Source organism: Lemur catta, chromosome 1 (assembly GCF_020740605.2).
Source record: "Lemur catta isolate mLemCat1 chromosome 1, mLemCat1.pri, whole genome shotgun sequence".
In the NCBI taxonomy this organism is placed as follows: domain Eukaryota; kingdom Metazoa; phylum Chordata; class Mammalia; order Primates; family Lemuridae; genus Lemur; species Lemur catta.
In genome coordinates, this window is record NC_059128.1 from 106309832 (window position 1) to 106329038 (window position 19207).

Genomic DNA, 19207 nt, shown 5'->3' on the forward strand with positions numbered 1-19207 from the left:
ATCTGACCAATTTCTGGGCCACACAGCCTTCTCAAAAAGCCCCTGAAGATAAACTTTATCTAGTTGTAAGTACTCTAACAGTCTTCTGGAATCATCATAGACCTCAAGATTGTCTTAATAAACTGGATCCTGTGAACATTAACTACCAGAAAACAGGGGCCGTAGATACTTCAGGGGTTTGCATTCACTGAGACCATACTTTACTACTATCACCTTCTATTATAATCTTTTTGAACTTCTAAACCTGCTTTAATCAGGAGAAACTGTACTCACGCCCATGACTAGCTGAAACAGGGTTTAACACTTCAGGGACCGCCGGATACATTCCGTTCCCCAAAACACCTCTTCTCTCCTTCACAGAGAAACCTGGGCTATGATCAGCAAGCAGGAGCGGTGGGGCAGCCTCCCCAGCATGTGGCATGGGCCTCCTCCTTTCCATCTTATTGTGTAAAAATGCTGGTCATGACCTACTAAATTGATATCTGTCACATTAATGGGTCGTGACTTGCAGATTGAAAGACAAAGCTCGATTCCACTTCTTTTTTAGCAACAGAACCCTAGAAAACGTCAGGTTCACTCCAATCCCAAAATACAAAGAAACTATAACTCTAGTGCCTAAAGCCCCAGTCGCCGGAAGCTAAGACTCTGCGCTTCCGGGAGCAAGTTTCCAGTGGCCGCGTAGGTACGGGAACGCGCAGGGCGTGGCTTCTTTCCGGTTTTCCCCGCCCACCCGTCTCCGCTGCCGCCCGCGCGCGGCGTAGCGACGGCAGGGGGCGCTGCCGCATGCGCCAGGGGCCTGGGGGCGGGGGCGAGGGCGGGCAAGATGCCCCGCCCCTTCGTTAGCTCATCTCGGCGCGCCGCCGTCCGCCCGGCCCGGCGTTCAACGTGCCTCCTGGCAGTTCGCCGGTGAGCTGCGGCGCGCAGCCGTTGGGGACGGTGTTCGTTGGGGCCGCTGACGGGCGGGGCCAGAGGGCGGGCGAGTTAGGGTGGGCCCGAGGCTGCCTGTAAGCAGGTTTGTTTTGGGATGCCCCAGGCCGCGAGGCCGCGAGGCCGGAGGGTGGCTTCCGTGACTCCATTTCCCTTGGTTGCCCTCCGTGTACGGGGCCTGGGGGGACGGGGAAGGCCGGTAGGTGGGCTTTTGCATCCCGAGAATGTTCTGTGCAGCCTCGAGATTAAGGCTGCGTTCTCTGGGGGGAGGTCATCCTTCCGTAGATGGGAAGACCGTCTTAACCGAAGTTTGCCGATCGTGGGCCACGCTGTCTCCTTAGGTAGCGAGCTCCCGGTCACTGGACAGGTGCACGCAGAGGCTGGGTTTGCTTTACTAAAAGTACCACGTAGTACTGTGGGTTATTGACTTGCCTGAGTGTTTTAATAGAGGCATCTGTAGTGTTCGTTGGAAACACTGAGGAACGAACAATGAATTCTGCCTGGGAAAATTAGGGGAAAGTTTTCTAGAGAGAGGAGGTGGCAAAAGAGGGCTCTGAGGTCTCTTACCTATGAAATTAACTTCATGAGATAAGACACTGGAGTGAGAGGTAATGTATCTTGGTGGCGTTTAGTATAGCTTGTATCTGCCATCTAGTGTCAGACTAACCTTGGGAAAGCTTCCTTAACCTCTGTAAGCCTCAGTTTTCTTATTAGGATGGTGGAGCTGATAATGAGAATGCAGTAGTTCCCCTTATCCACAAGGTATGCATTCCAAGACCCCCCGTGGATGCATAAAACCTCGGATAGAACTGAACCCTATATTTATAAAGAAGGTCCCTGACTTAAGATGGTTTGACTTAAAATTTTTCAACTTTACATGAGTTTATTGGGAAATAGCCCTATTGTAAGTCCAGGAGCATCTGTAATGTGTTTTTTCCTATACAGTACATAGATATCTATGCTAAAGTTTAATTTATAAGTTAGGCACAGTAAGATATTAATAACTGATAAAATGGAACAATTATAACAATGTACTGTAACAAAAGTTATGTGAATGTGATCTTTCACTCAGAATATCTGATTGTACTAAGGCACAGTAAGAGATTAAAAACAACATGTAATAATAAAATGGAACAGTTATGACAGTATTCTAAACAAAGTTATGTGAATGTGGTCTCTCTGAAAGTATCTTATTTGTATTGTACTCATCTATTTTTGGACTATGGTTGACCTCTGATAACTGAAACCGTGGAAAGTGAAACCTCGGATAAGGGGGTACTACTGTACCTACTAAATAGGGTTATGAGGGTTCAGTGATCTAATCTATGTGTAGTACTGAAAACAGGACCTGATTCATTCAAATGTACGTTCATTGACAGAATCACACGCTTGTCCTGGGAAGAGTGGCTTTTTGAAAGTTGACTTCTTGCAAGACTTCCTGCTTTTTTTGTTTGTCTCTGTTGCTAAATGTAAGGCCCAGATTGGCAGGGAAAAAGGCAAGCTGGTGCTTCACCAGGCAGAGGACTGTGCTTAAGCAGAGGTTGAATGCCCGTCATGTTAGCAAAATGGACTTGAGCTCCTTTCTGTCTTTCCTACCCTGGGCAGAACCCTGTTCTTGGGTCACAAATGAATAAAAAACTACAACCTGAGTGACATCTTTATAGGCAAGGATTATTTAGAAATAATTTGTTTGTTTTTCTGATTTCTTGGAAAACCTTCAGCAGTTTTTTAGGTTTGCAAATTTAAAGCACATATCTGGAACCTGGATGCTTTAACTGTTAAATTGCCCATGGGTGGAACTGGGGGGCCATGAACTCGGATGAGAAGAAAAATTACATCCTTGTGTTCCCTAACCTCTAACTGAAATTTAGCATTTTCTCCTATTATGAATATAGGCAACAAACCACAGTATGAACAATGTGACTTTGTAATGAATAGAAATTACAGTTATTTTAATATCTCAGGACATCATTTAAGCTCATTACAACTTTGAAATTAAGGTAGTTATTAGACTGGATGCTAGATCTTATATAATAGTGTTAATAAGTACACAAATTTAGATTTTGTATTTTGATAAAATTTCAGCACACAATCTGTCCTCATTATTTGTGGATTCAGTATTTGTGAATTCACCTACTCACTAAAATTTTTTGTAGCCCCCAAATCGGTACTTGCAGCACTTTTGTGGTCTTTGCAGGCCATGTGCAAGGTGGTGAAAAATTTAAGTCTCCTGATGTGCATGTTCTCAGCTGAGGTCAAACAAGACAACACTCTGCCTTCTTTTTTCAGCTTTCATACTGTGTCCTTTTTGCAGTCTTTAGTGCCACACTTTTTGCATTTTTGTGGTTTTTGTTGGTGATTCCACTGTTTAAGAAAGCCCTTAAGCACGCAGTGCTGAAGTGTTGACTGGTGTTTGTTCCTAAGTGCAAGAAGGCTGTGATGTGTCTTACAGAGAAAATATGTGCTAGATAAGCTTTGTTTAGGCATGAGTTTAATATTAATGATTACTAATGTATATTCAGTAAGGTGCCTTTAAACAGAAACAAACATAAAACATGGTTATGTATTGATCAGTTAACAAAAATAAATGTGCCTAGAAGCTTTCAGGAACCTAACTCTGTTTCCTTGAGAAGTGATGGTTCACTATTTGGTAAGTTGGTGTTTGTGGCAACTTTATAGGACATAATTGCTGTGGATAATGGGAATCCACTATACTTGGTTTCCTTTCTAATCGTATGTATTTTCTGTGTTTAAAGATATTCTGAAAAGGGGTTTATAAGTTTTAAATGGCTGCTAAACGGGTCTGTGGCACACACAAAAAATAAGAACCTTTAATGTAGTTTGAGAAATTAAATCTATTCTTAAAGTAAGTTAGGTCTATGTTTAGCTGAGCTAAATCCTTGAAGACTTTGATACCTTTTGGGAGACAGTGTCTCCTTCCAGTCCCTGCTCTTATTTACATGCCTGTTGTCTCTTAAAGGCATTTTTGGTTGAGACCTCTGTGTATAAAGTAAGAACTTGGATATCTTTGGACTCCCCCATGTTGGTTGTTAAGTTTTTAGTAGATAATATTTAAAAGTAAAAGGGGCTGTGGTTTTGTTTCTCTAAAGAGCAGCAAGGGACAGAGACTGGTCACTGTCTGCAGTCAGACTTGGGGAAAAGAAATTATGGGATAGGGGTAGGTGTTAGTTGAGTCCTTAGGTTCAAAGAGGGAAAGAAGACCACACTACCTGGTAGGGCTTGTCAAGTGGGCTCCAGGGACTGATCTATAGAAAGGTGTCAGAACAACTCCATAACAAAGGGTTGCCTTATTTTCTTGGTCAAGGGGAATCACCTGTAGCCCCCCTTGTCCTGATGACACCACCTTACTAAAACTCTGCTGTTTCCACAGAGCTGTCTGGTCTTTTGCTCTTCATCCTTGGTTAAGGAAATGACCAACCAGGTAAGTCTATGTTAGGGGGGAAAACATCATTTGATCTCTGGCAAGTTCAAGTCCAGTAGGTTGTCTGGGTGTGTAGTCAAGAAACTAGCATCTAATTCTTGCCCTGCTCCTAAAGAGTTAGGTGACCCTGGGCACCTAGTCACCACAGAGTTAGGTGGCACTAATAAAATGTTTGACACTAAGAGGAGGATTAGTTTAAGTCTTTACCACAGTTTAGAGAGGGATTGAGAAGACTTAAAAGACTTTGTACTCCAAAACAAAGAAAAGATGAGAACAGAAGATAGAACAGGGGAAACATATCTTTATGATAAGATGAGGGCCAGGCATGGTGGCTCACACCTGTAATCTCAGCACTTTGGGAGGCTGAGGCGGGAGGATTGCTTGAGGCCAGGAGTTCAAGACCAGCCTGAATAACATAGCAAGACCGTGTCTCTGCAATAACAAATAAAATGTAATACGATTAGGACAAAGTTAACAGGTTATTATGCAGGCTGCATCGTCTTATACAACTGCAAAAATTAAGCTACAGGCCGTGTGCAGTGGCTCACGCCTGTAATCCTAGCACTCTGGGAGGCCGAGGTGGGAGGATCCCTTGAGCTCAGGAGTTCTAGACCAGCCTGAGCAAGAGCAAGACCCCGTCTCTACTAAAAATAGAAAGAAATTAGCTGGACAACTAAAAATATATATAGAAAAAAATTAGCCGGGCATGGGGGCGCATGCCTATAGTCCCAGCTACTCGGGAGGCTGAGGCAGAAGGATTGCTTGAGCCCAGGAGTTTGAGGTTGCTGTGAGCTAGGCTGATGCCACGGCACTCTAGCCTGGGCAATAGAGTGAGACTGTCTCAAAAAAAAAAAAAAAAATTAAGCTACAAACTGGACTCTGAGCTTCCTGGTGATCAGAGCAGAAAAAGAAAACATAATTTATTAGTCTCCTGTTAGGAGTGGGTAACAGTAGAGAAGGAGAAAGTATCGGTTTCTTTAAGAATTTTTTTCTGGTATAACTGCACAAATCTTGCGTAAGTGGGAATCAAGGAGCTTGCAGGATGGTCCAGGTGACAGCAGAGGAATAGCTAACACTCTATGACCATATCTTCTTTGGGGGGCAGTGTGCTAGGGAGGAGATGTGGGATATCTGAAATCTGACCATTGGTTTAATATGGCTTCTGTTCCCTTTTAGTACAGCATTCTCTTCAAACAAGAGCAAGGTAAGTAGTCTGCCTGTTCAAACAAATTCCATCTGTGAAGAACTGTGTTGTCCTGGTTTCTTTAAAATTTTTGTAATGCCGACCAGACATGCAGTTCCCAACTAATGTTGCAGAAGATTGGCAGAGGCAGCCGAAGACAAATATACTTAAAAGCAAACAAAAAACCTGAACAACTAACTTACTGCAAAGAAACAACAGGAGCCGTATGATAGACTGGAGAACTCCAGGCTCAGGAAAGCTTTCCCGCCTGAGGAAGACATAACTGAACTTCCCAGCTGCCAAGATGGAAGAAAGAAACGCTTTGAGCCTCAGAACCCTGTTAATACCAGCTCATCTGGGAAGGTGAACTTGAGCCTGGCCCTGAACTGGCAACTTGCCTTGGGGTCTTTACATAGGGTCCTTCACTTACAACCAGTAGTGTTTATGCATGAACTACTCACACATCTTATTTCTTCACCATAGACTAGATGAGTTAGGGGAGGCCTGAGGAATTTGTGGAATGCCTAATAAAAGCTCTTGTACTCTAAGTAGGTGCCATTTGGGTCATCTGAAGTTTAAGCCAAAAGCATTCTTCCAAGTTAGCTAGTAAGCTAAATGGGCATGCCAGTCAACTACCTCGTATGTAGCTAATGCCATCCAAGTGGCAAGTTAGCAGGTTGGGGTCAGGTGGGGATTGTAATTAAAGACATGACTCGCTGTATGTAACTCACAGCTGTTTAAGCTTAATGTCATTATATTCATATTTTGGAAAGGTGGCCCTGGATAATTGCTGCTAGACATGGATAAACCCTCCATGTGCACTTGTCCTATTTTTATAAGCACACCAGGTCTGCAGACCCAATAGCATGGCCCACCAAACATGCGGCTTGCAAACTTAGATTTAAGGTTAATTGAGAGATTGGATTTGAATCCTAGCTGCGCCCCTTCTTAGCTTTGTGACTTTGGGTGAGCTATCATACTAGGCTTCTCTAAAGCTCTGATTCCTTGTCTGTAAAATGAGGATGATATTAATAGTACCTTCTTCATAGGGTTGTTGTAATGTAATAACTGGCCCATTAAGCATGACAAAGGTACTTTTGGTAAAAGGCAGCTTATGTATGGAGACTGTATTAGGTATTTGTTTTTAGACCTGTGCTGTTCACGGTTGAACTGTCTACTGTAAACAGCATAGGTTTCCAAAGATCTCTAAGGTGTATTTCTCACCAAGTTTAGGTCTTTTATGGGAGGGAGGGGATGTGCCCCGCTAGTTTTACTTGTTTAATCCAAGTGATAGCCATTCCAGACTGCTTTATGTGGACAGCATGCTAAAGGAAAGGATGTTGGATTTGGAGTCTGAAGACCTGGCTTATTTTGGTACTGCCTTCCCACCTGGTAAACATGTGCTTCTTCAGAACATCCAGCTTTCATACGTGCCCCCACAATTCCAATAAAAGCTCTATGGGAAAGTGCTTGTAAAATAGTAAAGATACAAGTGGATGTTACCTCACAATTGTTGAACAATATTTCAGCTTCATTTTATCACATTAAATTTGGAAGTTGCATGCATGAAAACTTTATAAATGAAGCATTTCCATTCTAGCCCATGATGATGCCATTTGGTCAGTTGCCTGGGGGACAAACAAGAAGGAAAACTCTGAGACGGTGGTCACAGGATCCCTGGATGACCTGGTGAAGGTCTGGAAATGGTGAGCATGTCTTCCTTAACACGTAGACTTGGGAAATTGGGCACAGGGGTTTTGCTGGTGGGCTCTCAAGTCGCCGTCAGGGAAGTGTTAGCTTTTTCTAGGCAAGAAAGCAATAGCAATATGGTGATATAAAAAAGTCCCGAAGTAAAAACCTGGTAGCATTTGCTGTTCTATAGCTTATCAGTTCTCTGACTCTGTATTTCATAGACCACTGGTAATGCATAGTCACAAGGACCCAGAATTTCAGATGCCAGGTACAGTGTGTTGTGTGTGAAGAAATCCATTTCTTTGTCCCCTGTTGAAGGCGTGATGAGAGGCTGGACCTACAATGGAGTCTGGAGGGACATCAGCTGGGGGTGGTGTCTGTGGACATCAGCCACACCCTGCCCATTGCTGCATCCAGTTCTCTTGATGCTCATATTCGGCTGTGGGACTTGGAAAACGGCAAACAGATAAAGTCTATAGATGCAGGACCTGGTAAGAGTTTTACTTTTAGGGGAGAAAATAGAGTTTCATGATTGCTTTTCCAAAACCCTTAGGGATAGATATATTTTACAGTTCAGAATTTTTTGGATTTGAAAGGGGTGATATAGATACATGAACTGTATATTACATAATACCTTCAGTGGGGCTGGAACAGCACTGTAATCAAACACTAATGTCTCTACAACTAAACATAAGAATTTATATTAAGTGTGATAAGTAAAGGCTATAAATAGCCTTATGTCAGTTCAGGTCAGGTTTTGCTGCCAAATGAATTTTGGTAGTAAACCTATGGAAAAACTCATAGTTTTCAGAGCATTTTGGATTTCAGAATTGCTGGTTTGGAATTGTGGACCTACATTTGGATGGTCCAGAGCTTCTCTATTTGCCATGTTCTGAATTGATACATTCACTGCCTTATAGAAGCTTAGAGCATAAAGCACTGTGTCCTCATGTATTTGTACCATGGTAATCTCTACAAATTATGCTTAAAGGGTCTGATTTCTAGTATGTGATAGATAGGAAACTTTTTAAGAAACAAATTCATTGATTTTTTTTTTTAAGTACTGTAGGACAGCATAATCTTGTCCATTAGCCTTGATAAGTGTCATCTGAGGTGATGGAATTTGATGTCATTGGGCTGGATTTATGTGGAACAAGCAGCACGACATTTCAGGATTCTTTTAGGCCTCATATTTACTTATAAATGACTACATAGTGTTCACCAGCAGAGCCTGTTCTGCCAGAAAGGGTGTGACCGCTAGAGGGTCAGATAGCCTGGTGTTTCTCTGGCACAGCCCTTTGTGGGTTGATTGCAGAAGAGCTGCTTAGGTGCTTCATTAACATAATTCCCTTGATTGACGCCCCAGCTGGATTTGCCTCCCACCACTTACGCTTAGTAGCCATCCTAGGCTATTTCTATATTGGATTGTCTGAAAACTGAGTGCATTTCCCCTCAGAAGCAGTATTCCTTGTCTATGATTCTTACTACTAGCACTTTCTAAAAAATATGCATGTCCAGCCTGTATTTTGGATCCACTGAATCACAGTTTTCAGAGTGTGTAGGCTGGAATATGTATTAGGAAAAAGCTACTCACACACTCTGACTCATTGGATGTTTGTCTTTGCATGTGCCCTTACCCTGTTTACATTACTTATAGAGGACTTGCAAACCATTCTGCAAAGTTTATTAAGACTTTGATATATAAAGAGCATCTTTAAAAGAGAGGAGGAAGAGGCAGATCTTTTGCTGCTTTTTTTTTTTTTTTTTTTATCTCAGACACCTACGCCCTCCCAGGACCCATAATACTTTGGTCACTGCATGGTGGTTGTGGCCCTGGGCACACAACAACTGAAGAAACGAGTGCTGGATTGGTTCCAAGTAAAACGATAGTGTGTCTGCCAGTTCTCCTTCCCTGACAAACATACCTTATGCTGGATTTTCTCCAAGTGTGCAAAGTTGTAAAGTTTACTGTTATGAAAGAAAAAGATACTGAGAGGAATAACTGGGTTGGATTTATTTTCTTTTTGGATAGGACTCTGCACGAAACTAGACCAGGCCATTAAACAATAGGTGTTTGGTCGAGTAACAAAGGCAAGCATTGCTATTGGCTGCTAAAGAGCAGCTGAATTCCTTTGAAGGTAAAATTCCTTTGATGAGTCTAGGTCTAATGAATGTAGGGGAAATGGATACTTAAGTTATATGGGTCTTGAAAATATGCGTGGAGAATGTAAACCACCGCAAAAGGAAGAGAAAAAGAGACGAGAGAAAATCCCAGGTCCTGGAGGAGAAAGTGAGGAAGTAGAAGAAAGCGAAGATGAGGGGGATGATTCTGCATTTGGCAGCCCAGCCCGGCCGTAGCTTTCCAGCAGCTGACCGTGATGAAGAATAAAGGTGGGAACATGAGTCTTCTTGATGTCAGGTGGTTCAGGATGCCCAAAGGTAAAGAAAAACAACTTTTTAAATGATGAGGTCGAACTGATTAAAGTAAATATGTTATGCAAATATTAAAATATTAGATTGCAAGGTTTAATTAAGGAATAAAAATTGTTCCTTCTTGAGCATAAGGATATTTGGTACTAAAAGTTCCATGTTGTAAAACAATTCATAGGGAAATCTAAAAATAATTTAGAAGTATTTAATTAAACTTTGAGGAATAAAGATCAGGTTTTCTGGCCAGGTTTGGTGGCTCATGCCTGTAATCCTAGCACTCCAGGACTCCGAGGCTGGGGGATCGCTTGAGGCCAGGAGTTCAAGACCAGCTTGAGAAGAGAAAGACCCTGTCTCTACAAAAAATAGAAAAATTAGTCAGGCATAGTGGCACACGCCTGTAGTCCCAGCTACTTGGGAGGCTGAAGCAGGAGGATCCGTTGAGCCCAGGAGTGTGAGGTTGCAGTGAGCTGTGATGACACCAGTGCATTGCCAGTACATTCTAGCCCAGGTGACAGAGTGAGACTCTGCCTCAAAAAAAAAAAAAAAAAAAGAGATTTTTCTGCCAACTATTATTCATGTAAATGGCTAATTTTAGTAGGGATAAGAAAACATAATCGTGTTAGAATAAATGCTACTGTCATTTAGGAATAACGATAGATATTGAAAAGCAGCTATTTGGGAGGTCAGTTAAAAGCTTTTTTAGGTCTTACTGGTTAACTGAGCACTTTTGAAGTAAATTTCATTTTTAAAACATTTCCTAAGTAAAGTGATAAAGTTAAATGATTTATTATTACTTAGAATATGTGTGTGAAAATTTTCAAGTGAATTTTATTTTAAAAATAGCCTGGATGTGGTAGTGCCCATGTGTGTCGAGCCTTTGTCTACCATGCAAAAGCTCACAGAGGCCTCTCCTCTTTCACTGTCCCATGAGCTAAGAAGGGCGGGGGAGGCCAGCAGTCTTGACCTCTGAGCCCTGTCCCAGGAATGAGGAAGGTGACTTAGGAAGGATCCTTATTCTTCTTTCCCTTGGATCTGACAAGCACTGTTCCCAGGCAGGTGTGAGAGGAGACAGGACTTTGGGAGTGTTCCCATATAACAGTTGGCTTGGGAAGAACAACCCAGGCAGGTAGTGGAAACTAGAAGATTGTTCCTTGGCCTCTAGACTCTGACGCAACTCTTAAAGCTCTGAAGGGTTGCCCCTGAAGGGTCTCACGTAACTGAGAAAAGAAACGCTAAAATAGCATCAGTGGTCTAGATGGCCGTATACAGTACTGGTGCTTACCCAGGCCGCACTTGAGTCTGGAGACCCTTATGTTCTGGCCAGAGAAGCAGTGTGGTGCATAAACAACATCTGGATAGAACTCTTGAAAATAACTATGATGTGTGGTGTAACTTAAAAACTAATTGATTTTTTTAAATAGTTCCATATTCTCAGTTAAATTGTGGCAAATACTTTGTCATATTGTAGTTTTATGTAAGAGTATTTCTGATATATCATTTATTTATAGTTCAGATGAGGTAAAATTTCACTTCTATACTTGTATTATGAAACTCATTCATTTGAAAATACAGTTAACTGAGTAGATTTCTACAGTTGTGTAGCCATCTCCCAAATTCAGTTTTAGAACACCTCTGTGCCCCAGAAGTTGCCCTCCTGCCCACTTGCAGTCAGTCGCTGCTCCTCCTCTCAGCCTCAGGCAACCACTGATCTGCTTTCTGTCTCTATAGTTTTGCCTTTTTGAAAAATTTCATGTAAGTGGAATTATATTTATCTTTTTCTTTAGTATAATATTTTTGAGGTTCATTCATATTGTTAGCATGGATTTGTTTGTTTTTATTGCTGAATAGTATTCCATTGTAAGGACGTACCTCATTTGGTGTATCCATTCACCAGTTAATGGACATTTGGATTGTTTCTAGTTTTGGGCTATTACGAATAAAGCTGCTGTGAACGTGAGAATACCAGTGTTTGTGTGGGCATATGTTTTCATTTCTTTTGGGTAACTACCCAGGAGTGGAATTGCTGGGTATTATGGTAAGTATGTGTTTTCTCTTAAGAAACTGTTAAAGTGGTTTTCAAAATGACTATACCATTTTACATTCCCACCAGTGTATGAGGGTTCTGATTTCTCCATATCCTTGTTAACACTTGGTGTTATCCTATTTTCATTAAAAATTTAAGAAGCCTTTAAACTAAATTTAAACCTGGTAAAGAACTAGCATCTTTACAACATGGTTTTCTGAGTCAGGACACCATTTATTCAATTGAAAAATATATATCTTTTGATAAAACTTTAGTTATTAAAATTAAGGTCAAATCTGTTCTCACTGTATTTTTTTCCTTCATTTTTCTGTTTAGTGGATGCTTGGACTTTGGCCTTTTCTCCTGATTCCCAGTATCTGGCCACAGGAACTCATGTGGGGAAAGTGAACATTTTTGGTGTGGAAAGTGGGAAAAAGGAATATTCTTTGGATACAAGAGGAAAATTCATTCTTAGTATTGCATATGTAAGGAAACATTGCTCTCTTTTCTCTTTCTGATTCTCTCAGTTTACCTTTCCAGCCTGTTCCAGTCCTCAGCACAGATTCTGCATTGGGCTGCGTGAGCAGCCACTGCCTTGCTGGTGTGCTTTGCCAGCCAGCCTGTGAGACCTATAGCCAGCAAGAGACTTGCTTGCGTTTGGTAGGGATAGCTTAGCAACGTGGAGTCCCAGAGTGCCCATTTTTCCATATGTTCTCTGAACAGAGTCCTGATGGGAAATACCTGGCCAGTGGAGCCATAGACGGAATCATCAATATTTTTGATATTGCAACTGGAAAACTTCTGCATACGCTGGAAGGTAGAGCTCATCATCATATTTGTGCGAATTGATTATCAGATCACAAAGGAAGAATTATTCTTTAATTAAAATGCCATTAAATGGCAAATCAGCATTAGATTTGTAAAATATCAGTCTCAGTTGGAAAACTGAAACATATCCAGGTTTTAGTCTTGCCACTGTAGTTTTAACCTAGACAATATTAGTTCTTGTAACGGTGTTAAATGCTTGTTTTGGTGAACAAACAAACTTTTTATTTATGTGTTAATGTATCCTATATGAATGTCTCATTTCTGTCATTTTTTGTTCTAAAGAACTTTGTGGTTGGAAAACAACTTCTTTTTGTTGATAATTTGAAGGTAGATGAAAGTATTATGCCTGCCCTGCACACCAGTGGCCCCTGGGGAGGAGGACTGGGTAGCTAAAGAACAGGGGTAGGGTAGGAGGAGACGTTATGACATGTGCTTCTCTACTGTTTTGAATTCTAACCAAGTGAATATATCACATCCTCACTTTATCCTTTACCCTACAGTAAAAGGTTTGGTAGAGAAATAACATTTGTTAAACCTTACATTCAGAAGCAATGCCTATTTCCATGTTTGGCCATATTTGTAGAAGATGAGTTTTTTAAAGCAATGTATGCTGAAGTCAGGGAAGGGTAATAAGGAGAAATGGCTTCAGGAGGAGAAGCTGCGGTTATGTGGATGTTTCTAGAACAGTAAGAGGAAGGGCCCAGTTAGTACCCTCCCTTTCCTGAATGGAGCACCTGGGCAGTCCAGCTCAGTGACTCGTGGTCACTAAAAGGGGCATAGTCAGTGGGAAGCCATATGATAGGGGGACAGGGAGGAAACAGTGGTTTGCTAGATTAACAAGGGCCTTTTGAATTTCAGGCCATGCCATGCCCATTCGCTCTTTGACCTTTTCCCCGGACTCTCAGCTCCTCGTCACTGCTTCAGATGATGGCTACATCAAGATCTATGATGTGTAAGTTACCTTGTCGAGATTATAGGTGTCTCACCACCAATGCATGTTCTTGTCCCTGTATTGTTAGGAGGAGCCCTTGGGGGTGTGCTGCTCCCTGTACTGGATCTAGTGAAGGTTTGTGCTCAGGTCACGTCAGACCCCCTTGTCTCCTCAGTCCATCTCCCATCGTTCAGTGCCCCTGTCTTTGAGCTTAGTGTGTGTCCTCAAAGGTTGCGTGGAGGAGACCTGTATGGGTTCCCTGGCAGGATCAGATACTTGCTGTTTTTTGTCAGGCAGCCTGTTTTTTTTTTTTTTTTTTTTTGTGAGTGCACTGATTTTAAATTCTTTGGGGGTAGGTAAGTAGTATACGGATGAAGAAATGGAGCTATGGGCTGTGGTTGGTCCCAGGTGACAGTAAAAAATTAGAGCATCCATTTTTTAGGAGTGGGGGTATTCCAGCAGACACTCCCCTGCCCTAGTTAGGGAGCTGTCCGTTTGTAAACCACCCCACTGCAGGTCTAGATGGGGCCGCATTTCGGTTGTTGGTACTGCTGATATAGAAGTGAGTTAACCCATTCTCTTCAGTTCACAGCTCTCTATGGCTGCGAGCCTGTGCGGGCCCCTTTCTCTTATTTTCCCCATCATTCTCAGCTTCTACTCCTGCTCCCCCTGAAATATCCCCCGTAATGTGTTTGATATGTGTCCTTGGTACTGTGACTCGGTGCTGTGACCAGCTCTCCCTGCCAGGTGTGCGTCTGGTTCATTACTCCTGAACATGGCGTTCTTTTCCACTGTGTACATACGTCACACCCTCCATCCCCAGCCGTGGGTGCCAAGACTGCCTCCCCCTTCACCTACCACAGCCTGATCATTTGTGTGTGTGTCCTTTCAGGAGCCTATGAGAGTTTTTTGGGAGTAGAAACCCTGCTCCTTCTAGACTACTTCTGGCAGCTTTTGGATGGCAGAAGATCAAATAGACATGGAATTAGAACTGCAGCTTTTGAAATTAGAGCCAAATGAGGGTGCTAGGGTCTAGAGGGTAAGACTTCTCTCTAGAGTTGTACTTGCTTGCTGGTAGCAGAGCCAGTATAAATGTAGAAATTCTTTACGTATCTGACTTTATTTTATGATTTTTGTTGCTACTATTTTATTGATCCTGCCAACAACCAGTGAGGTAGCAGCATGGATTAGTATCCCCATTGTGCACATGGGAACCCAGGCTGAGGTGATGATTTGCCCAAGGTGGTGGTACTGAATGAAGATCTAGGGCTTTTTACCCTCTCGTGGTCCCACTGCATCCCCCTGAGCCTGCCTTTCCTGACAGCTACCTGAGGTCTGCTCTATTCTGCTGAGGTCTGTTTTCAGGGGTAAAACTGCTGACCTCACTTAGACTTTAGGGTTATTCGCTTGCCAGTTCTCTTGAAGGTTTAGCAGAAATTCGGAAGTAGGTAGCTGTGTCCAGGACCTGGTCAGACCACCTAATATGAGGGCCAGGCAGGTCAGAGTGTCAGGGACATGGCTGCCTTGTGAGGAGGGAAAGCCACCCAGCGATGCCGATACCCTGGCCGTCTCCTGCACTGAGCAGGGAGATCTCTGACGTTAGGGGATTTGGTTTCACTTCTATTAAAAATGTAAAAATGGCTGTGGTAAGTAGACCTGTCTTTTTATTGATTAGGATAAAATGGTCTATCCCAGCTGCATCTGTCATAGGGTATGTCTTGATGCTTTCCTTGGACACAAGGCACTGGCCCCATGTGGAAAGGTTGCTGCTGCAGGCAGGGTCTGAACCTGCCACTCTCCTAAAATGGCTTACTCAGCCCTGCTGGTTCTCAGTTTCCTCATCTTGGGGTTGGCTTGCTGAGCCTCTTAAAGTGTGGTTATTTATTTTGAGCTTTCAAGCTTTCTGTTAGGGATCTTATTCTTGGCTCTTGGTGGCATCAACACAGTTTGGGTTAATGCCACTATAAAAATAATTTTCTGCCACTTCATTGAAAAGGGAGTTTTTGATATAGTAATGTGGGCATTAATAAGGATAGCAAATTTGGTCCAATTACATGAGCAGAGTTAACGATATACTTTCCACTTCAGTGATTATATTCTAAAAACTAACATCTCCATTTTGTTTGAACCTTTCCCATTTCAGACAACATGCCAACTTGGCTGGTACACTGAGTGGCCATGCCTCCTGGGTGCTGAATGTTGCGTTTTGTCCTGATGACACTCATTTTGTTTCCAGGTACATATAATTCTTAACAGTTTCTAGAATGCTAGGAAGATGAAGATGGTCTTTCTGTATGAATTGCCTTAAAATTTGAAGATTGTATGAGCCTTTTTTATTTAGGTAGCCTCTGTTTTCTGCAGTTTGTAAAATTTTTATTTAGTGAAGTTAGTTGACCTTAGCTGGAACAAAGGTGAATTCTTTTGAATAGTTATTCTCTTAGTTTTTCCTTACAAATCTAGGCTTCTACCTAAAATTACTCTGAAGGTATACCCGTTTTTCAACAGTAACTTAAAATGTATAAATCTCTTTGTAAAATGTTGTGCTTATAGACCCCGGTGTTGTTCAGGCCCCAGGATGGCCAGGATGGTTGAGAAACATGAGGTGGCAGCTTAAAGGCGCTGCACCGTGGTTTACAGAGGCCTCCTGAGAGCCCTTATTTTGAAGATTTTGTGGGCCTCCCTCCTATTTGGAAATAGGTAGCTGTGTCCAAGACCCTGGTCAGACCACCTACTATGAGGGCCAGGCAGGTCAGAGTGTCAGGGACATGGCTGCCTTGTGAGGAGGGAAAGCCACCCAGCGATGCCGATACCCTGGCCGTCTCCTGCACTGAGCAGGGAGACCTCTGACGTTAGAAGAATATAAGTCAGCGAAGGAATGAGATTTTTGGTCAGATTTTTTTGAACTTCAAACCTGTCTGAAAACTCTTTTTCTGATATTAATGTTCACTTTTTAAACTAGTTCATCTGACAAAAGTGTAAAAGTTTGGGATGTTGGAACGAGGACTTGTGTTCACACCTTCTTTGATCACCAGGATCAGGTATGGCATAATTAACATTTAAATTTTTGTGGTTTTAGATTGCTGACATTGTCTGACCACTGTGCCAGAACGGTTTTCTTTTCCTAACCTTGTTGCTTGATCTGTTGAGACTGGTAGAGCCCTGGGTCTGAGCTGCTTGGATGTGCATCTAGTCAGTGTTCCCGTGCACAGTCTGGGGTGCAGAGGCTGGGACATGCATATCCCCACAGAGGCCAGAAAACGTGGTATTAGCCACACAGCCTTTGAATGCCTTCTTTGGAAATTGCTGCAGCTGGTGCCTGTGGCGTGCCTGAGGCTCCCTTTAGGTGCTGGCGGCCATGGAGGGCTCAGCAAGGACCTTCCTCTTCAGGAGCTTCCCTTGCCTAAACAGTCATCACTTGTCATTTTTGGAACTGTCCAAAGAAGTGATGTGATTTTTTTTAATATAGTAGAAGCTGGAAATTCTTATAAGTTGTTTGGCTTTAAGTGGTATTGATGACGTTTGTTTCAATCTTTAAAAGGAGACTGTTCTCATAGGAGTCTTTATCTTTGCCAAGGGGAATACAAAATGGTAAAGGTGTTCTAGTGTAATACTGCTGGATGGTTAATGTGCATATGAACCCCCTGGGGATCTGGTTAAAATGCAGATTCTGACTCAGTAGGTCTGGAGGGGCCTGACATTCTGCATTTCTAACAGCTGCCAGGTGAGGCCAGGCTGCTGGTCCCAACCACTGTGAGTAGCAAGGGTCTTAGGGAACTCAGCATAAAAAATGTTAATAAATGTATACAATTGGCTTTTACTAATATATTTTAAGTGCTTTTAGGTGATCCTATAGAGTTCTCCTATTTCAAAAGCAACTTAAAGTTAACATAATTGTTTGTGCTTTTTTTCACACTTAATCTTAAATTGTTGCCAATAAAATTGATGGGTTTGAACCTTGATATTCCAGTCCTGGATTTAACTAACACATTGCCACACTAGAAAAAAAATTTTTTTTTCCCTGGGGCCATGGTGTTTTATTATGAAAACAGAATAAAAACTTAGAAAACAAAATAATCGTTTCTAATTTAATAAAAAACGAAATTGATTGACTTCTATTCATTTAATCCACATTTTTGGAATTAATTTGTCCGTATTAACTAACAATAAGGACTTTAACAAGTAAGATTTTCACGAGCCAGCTGCAGGATTTTGCCCAGGTTTTGCTCCACGAGACCCTGGGCTCAAAACTAGCGTGAGTTAAATACAACTCACATGGCAGTTAATGTGTTATACATTTTACTCAGGGAGTAAGTCCTGACTGCCTGTGCTGTCTTGTGTGTGTGGGTCATTGTGCTGTTTCAGAGGAAGATGTTTCGTGTGGAAGTGAGGCCATCAAGTGGCCCAATCACAACACTAAAATCAGAGCTGGACACCCATCTCAGGGTTAGGGTGACAGGCTGACCACCTGCATCAACTCAGGGTTAGGGTGACAGGCTGACCACCTACATCAACTCCTAATAACCAGGAAGTTATTCCTAATTAGAGAAACTCCAACCACATTAATTCTGTCTGGGAAGGATGTGTGAATCTGTTAATTCAACACATAGCAAATAAAATCTATGGTCCACAATACCATGTTGTCTATCTTCTGGGGACAGGCAGGCTCCATAGGCCTCTAATAATGGAGTGAGAATTACTGACCATGGGAGGTGGGCACAAAGAGTCAGGTGAGGATCACAATTTGCAATTTTCCCTGTAGGCAGTGACCTTGGGGTAGTTGTGGGGCCTTTTTCTTCTTAGAAGCATAATGTTGGTCCTTATGGGTTCCATCTTCCTGGTATTAGGTTACCCTCTGGATTCTGAATCTTTGAAGGAGTTGCAGATATCCTGATTTAGCACTGTATTTGAAAATGAAATTTTTTGGAGCATGGGAGGGGAATGATAATTACATAGCAATAATGGAAGATGCTCGGTTAAAGAAATGGCTCCATTCTCGCTGATTTAGAAAGTACTAGAACATCCTCATTTCAAAAGTGTTTTTCTAGATTGAGAATAATGAGAAGAGAGTAAGGATGTTCATTTCATAAACATTCTTTATAAAGAATGAAGGCATTTTTAGAACTTTTTTTAATTTACAGGTCTGGGGAGTAAAATACAATGGAAATGGCTCAAAAATTGTGTCTGTTGGAGATGACCAGGAAATTCACATCTATGATTGTCCAATTTAAACATCAAAGTCTTCCAGGGCCATGCTGCAAAGAGAATGTACAGATTGATCATGACATTCCTTACCTTTTTAGGCTTGTTTAAAAGAATTACAGCATTTATTGTAGCAAAGACTTAAATTTTGTAGATGTAATATAAATCTTTTCATGTTTTATTGGAAATGCTGTTCATACTTTAACATAAATAAAGTGTTCTTAATGCAAACACCTGTGTTCTTGAACATGCTTCTTTTTCCACTTACCCTATCACCGGCAGAACAGTGAGGGAGGGGAGTTGGCATGGTTAAGTAAGAGTGAATCTCTGCCTTAGAGATGAAGAGATTCAGGCACTTACTGAACTTTCCAACTTAAAAATACAGGCTCTCTTCCAGGGGATTGACTCACATGGCAAGATAACAGCAGCGAGTGAGCAGAAGCCGTGAAATAGCTAATCTATTTCAGAATGGGGTCTTGGAGGAAACAGTATATTTGACATTCTATAGTCCTATCTGGGCATCCTTCTGTTTGATGTATTAAAGATGTCCTC

The 19207-nt window shown here is 42.0% G+C and overlaps 1 protein-coding gene across 3 annotated transcripts; it reads left to right on the forward strand.

Annotated features, from left to right (window-relative positions):
- Window positions 1–800: 800 nt before the first annotated feature.
- Window positions 801–18886, forward strand: WDR61 (WD repeat domain 61). Of its 3 annotated transcripts, none has more exons than XM_045542102.1 (11): window positions 801–906; window positions 4319–4369; window positions 5546–5573; window positions 7153–7258; window positions 7563–7735; window positions 12034–12182; window positions 12421–12514; window positions 13384–13477; window positions 15600–15692; window positions 16416–16494; window positions 18595–18886. In XM_045542102.1, exons 2-11 carry the CDS (start codon window positions 4358–4360, stop codon window positions 18682–18684), a joined length of 918 nt encoding a protein of 305 aa, XP_045398058.1. In that variant the 5' UTR covers window positions 801–906; window positions 4319–4357; the 3' UTR covers window positions 18685–18886. The 3 variants fall into 3 exon arrangements, with proteins under 3 accessions (XP_045398058.1, XP_045398061.1, XP_045398068.1); XM_045542105.1 differs by having other exon boundaries at window positions 860–1012; XM_045542112.1 differs by lacking the exon at window positions 801–906 and adding an exon at window positions 1041–1126.
- The last annotated feature ends 321 nt before the right edge of the window (window positions 18887–19207 follow it).

Excerpts from the sequence above, each read along its gene's own strand:
- WDR61 (XM_045542102.1), top strand. Across the intron at positions 7,259-7,562 it reads CTGGTGAAGGTCTGGAAATG|GCGTGATGAGAGGCTGGACC; the intron begins GTGAGCATGTCT and ends CCCCTGTTGAAG. Across the intron at positions 12,515-13,383 it reads ACTTCTGCATACGCTGGAAG|GCCATGCCATGCCCATTCGC; the intron begins GTAGAGCTCATC and ends TTTGAATTTCAG.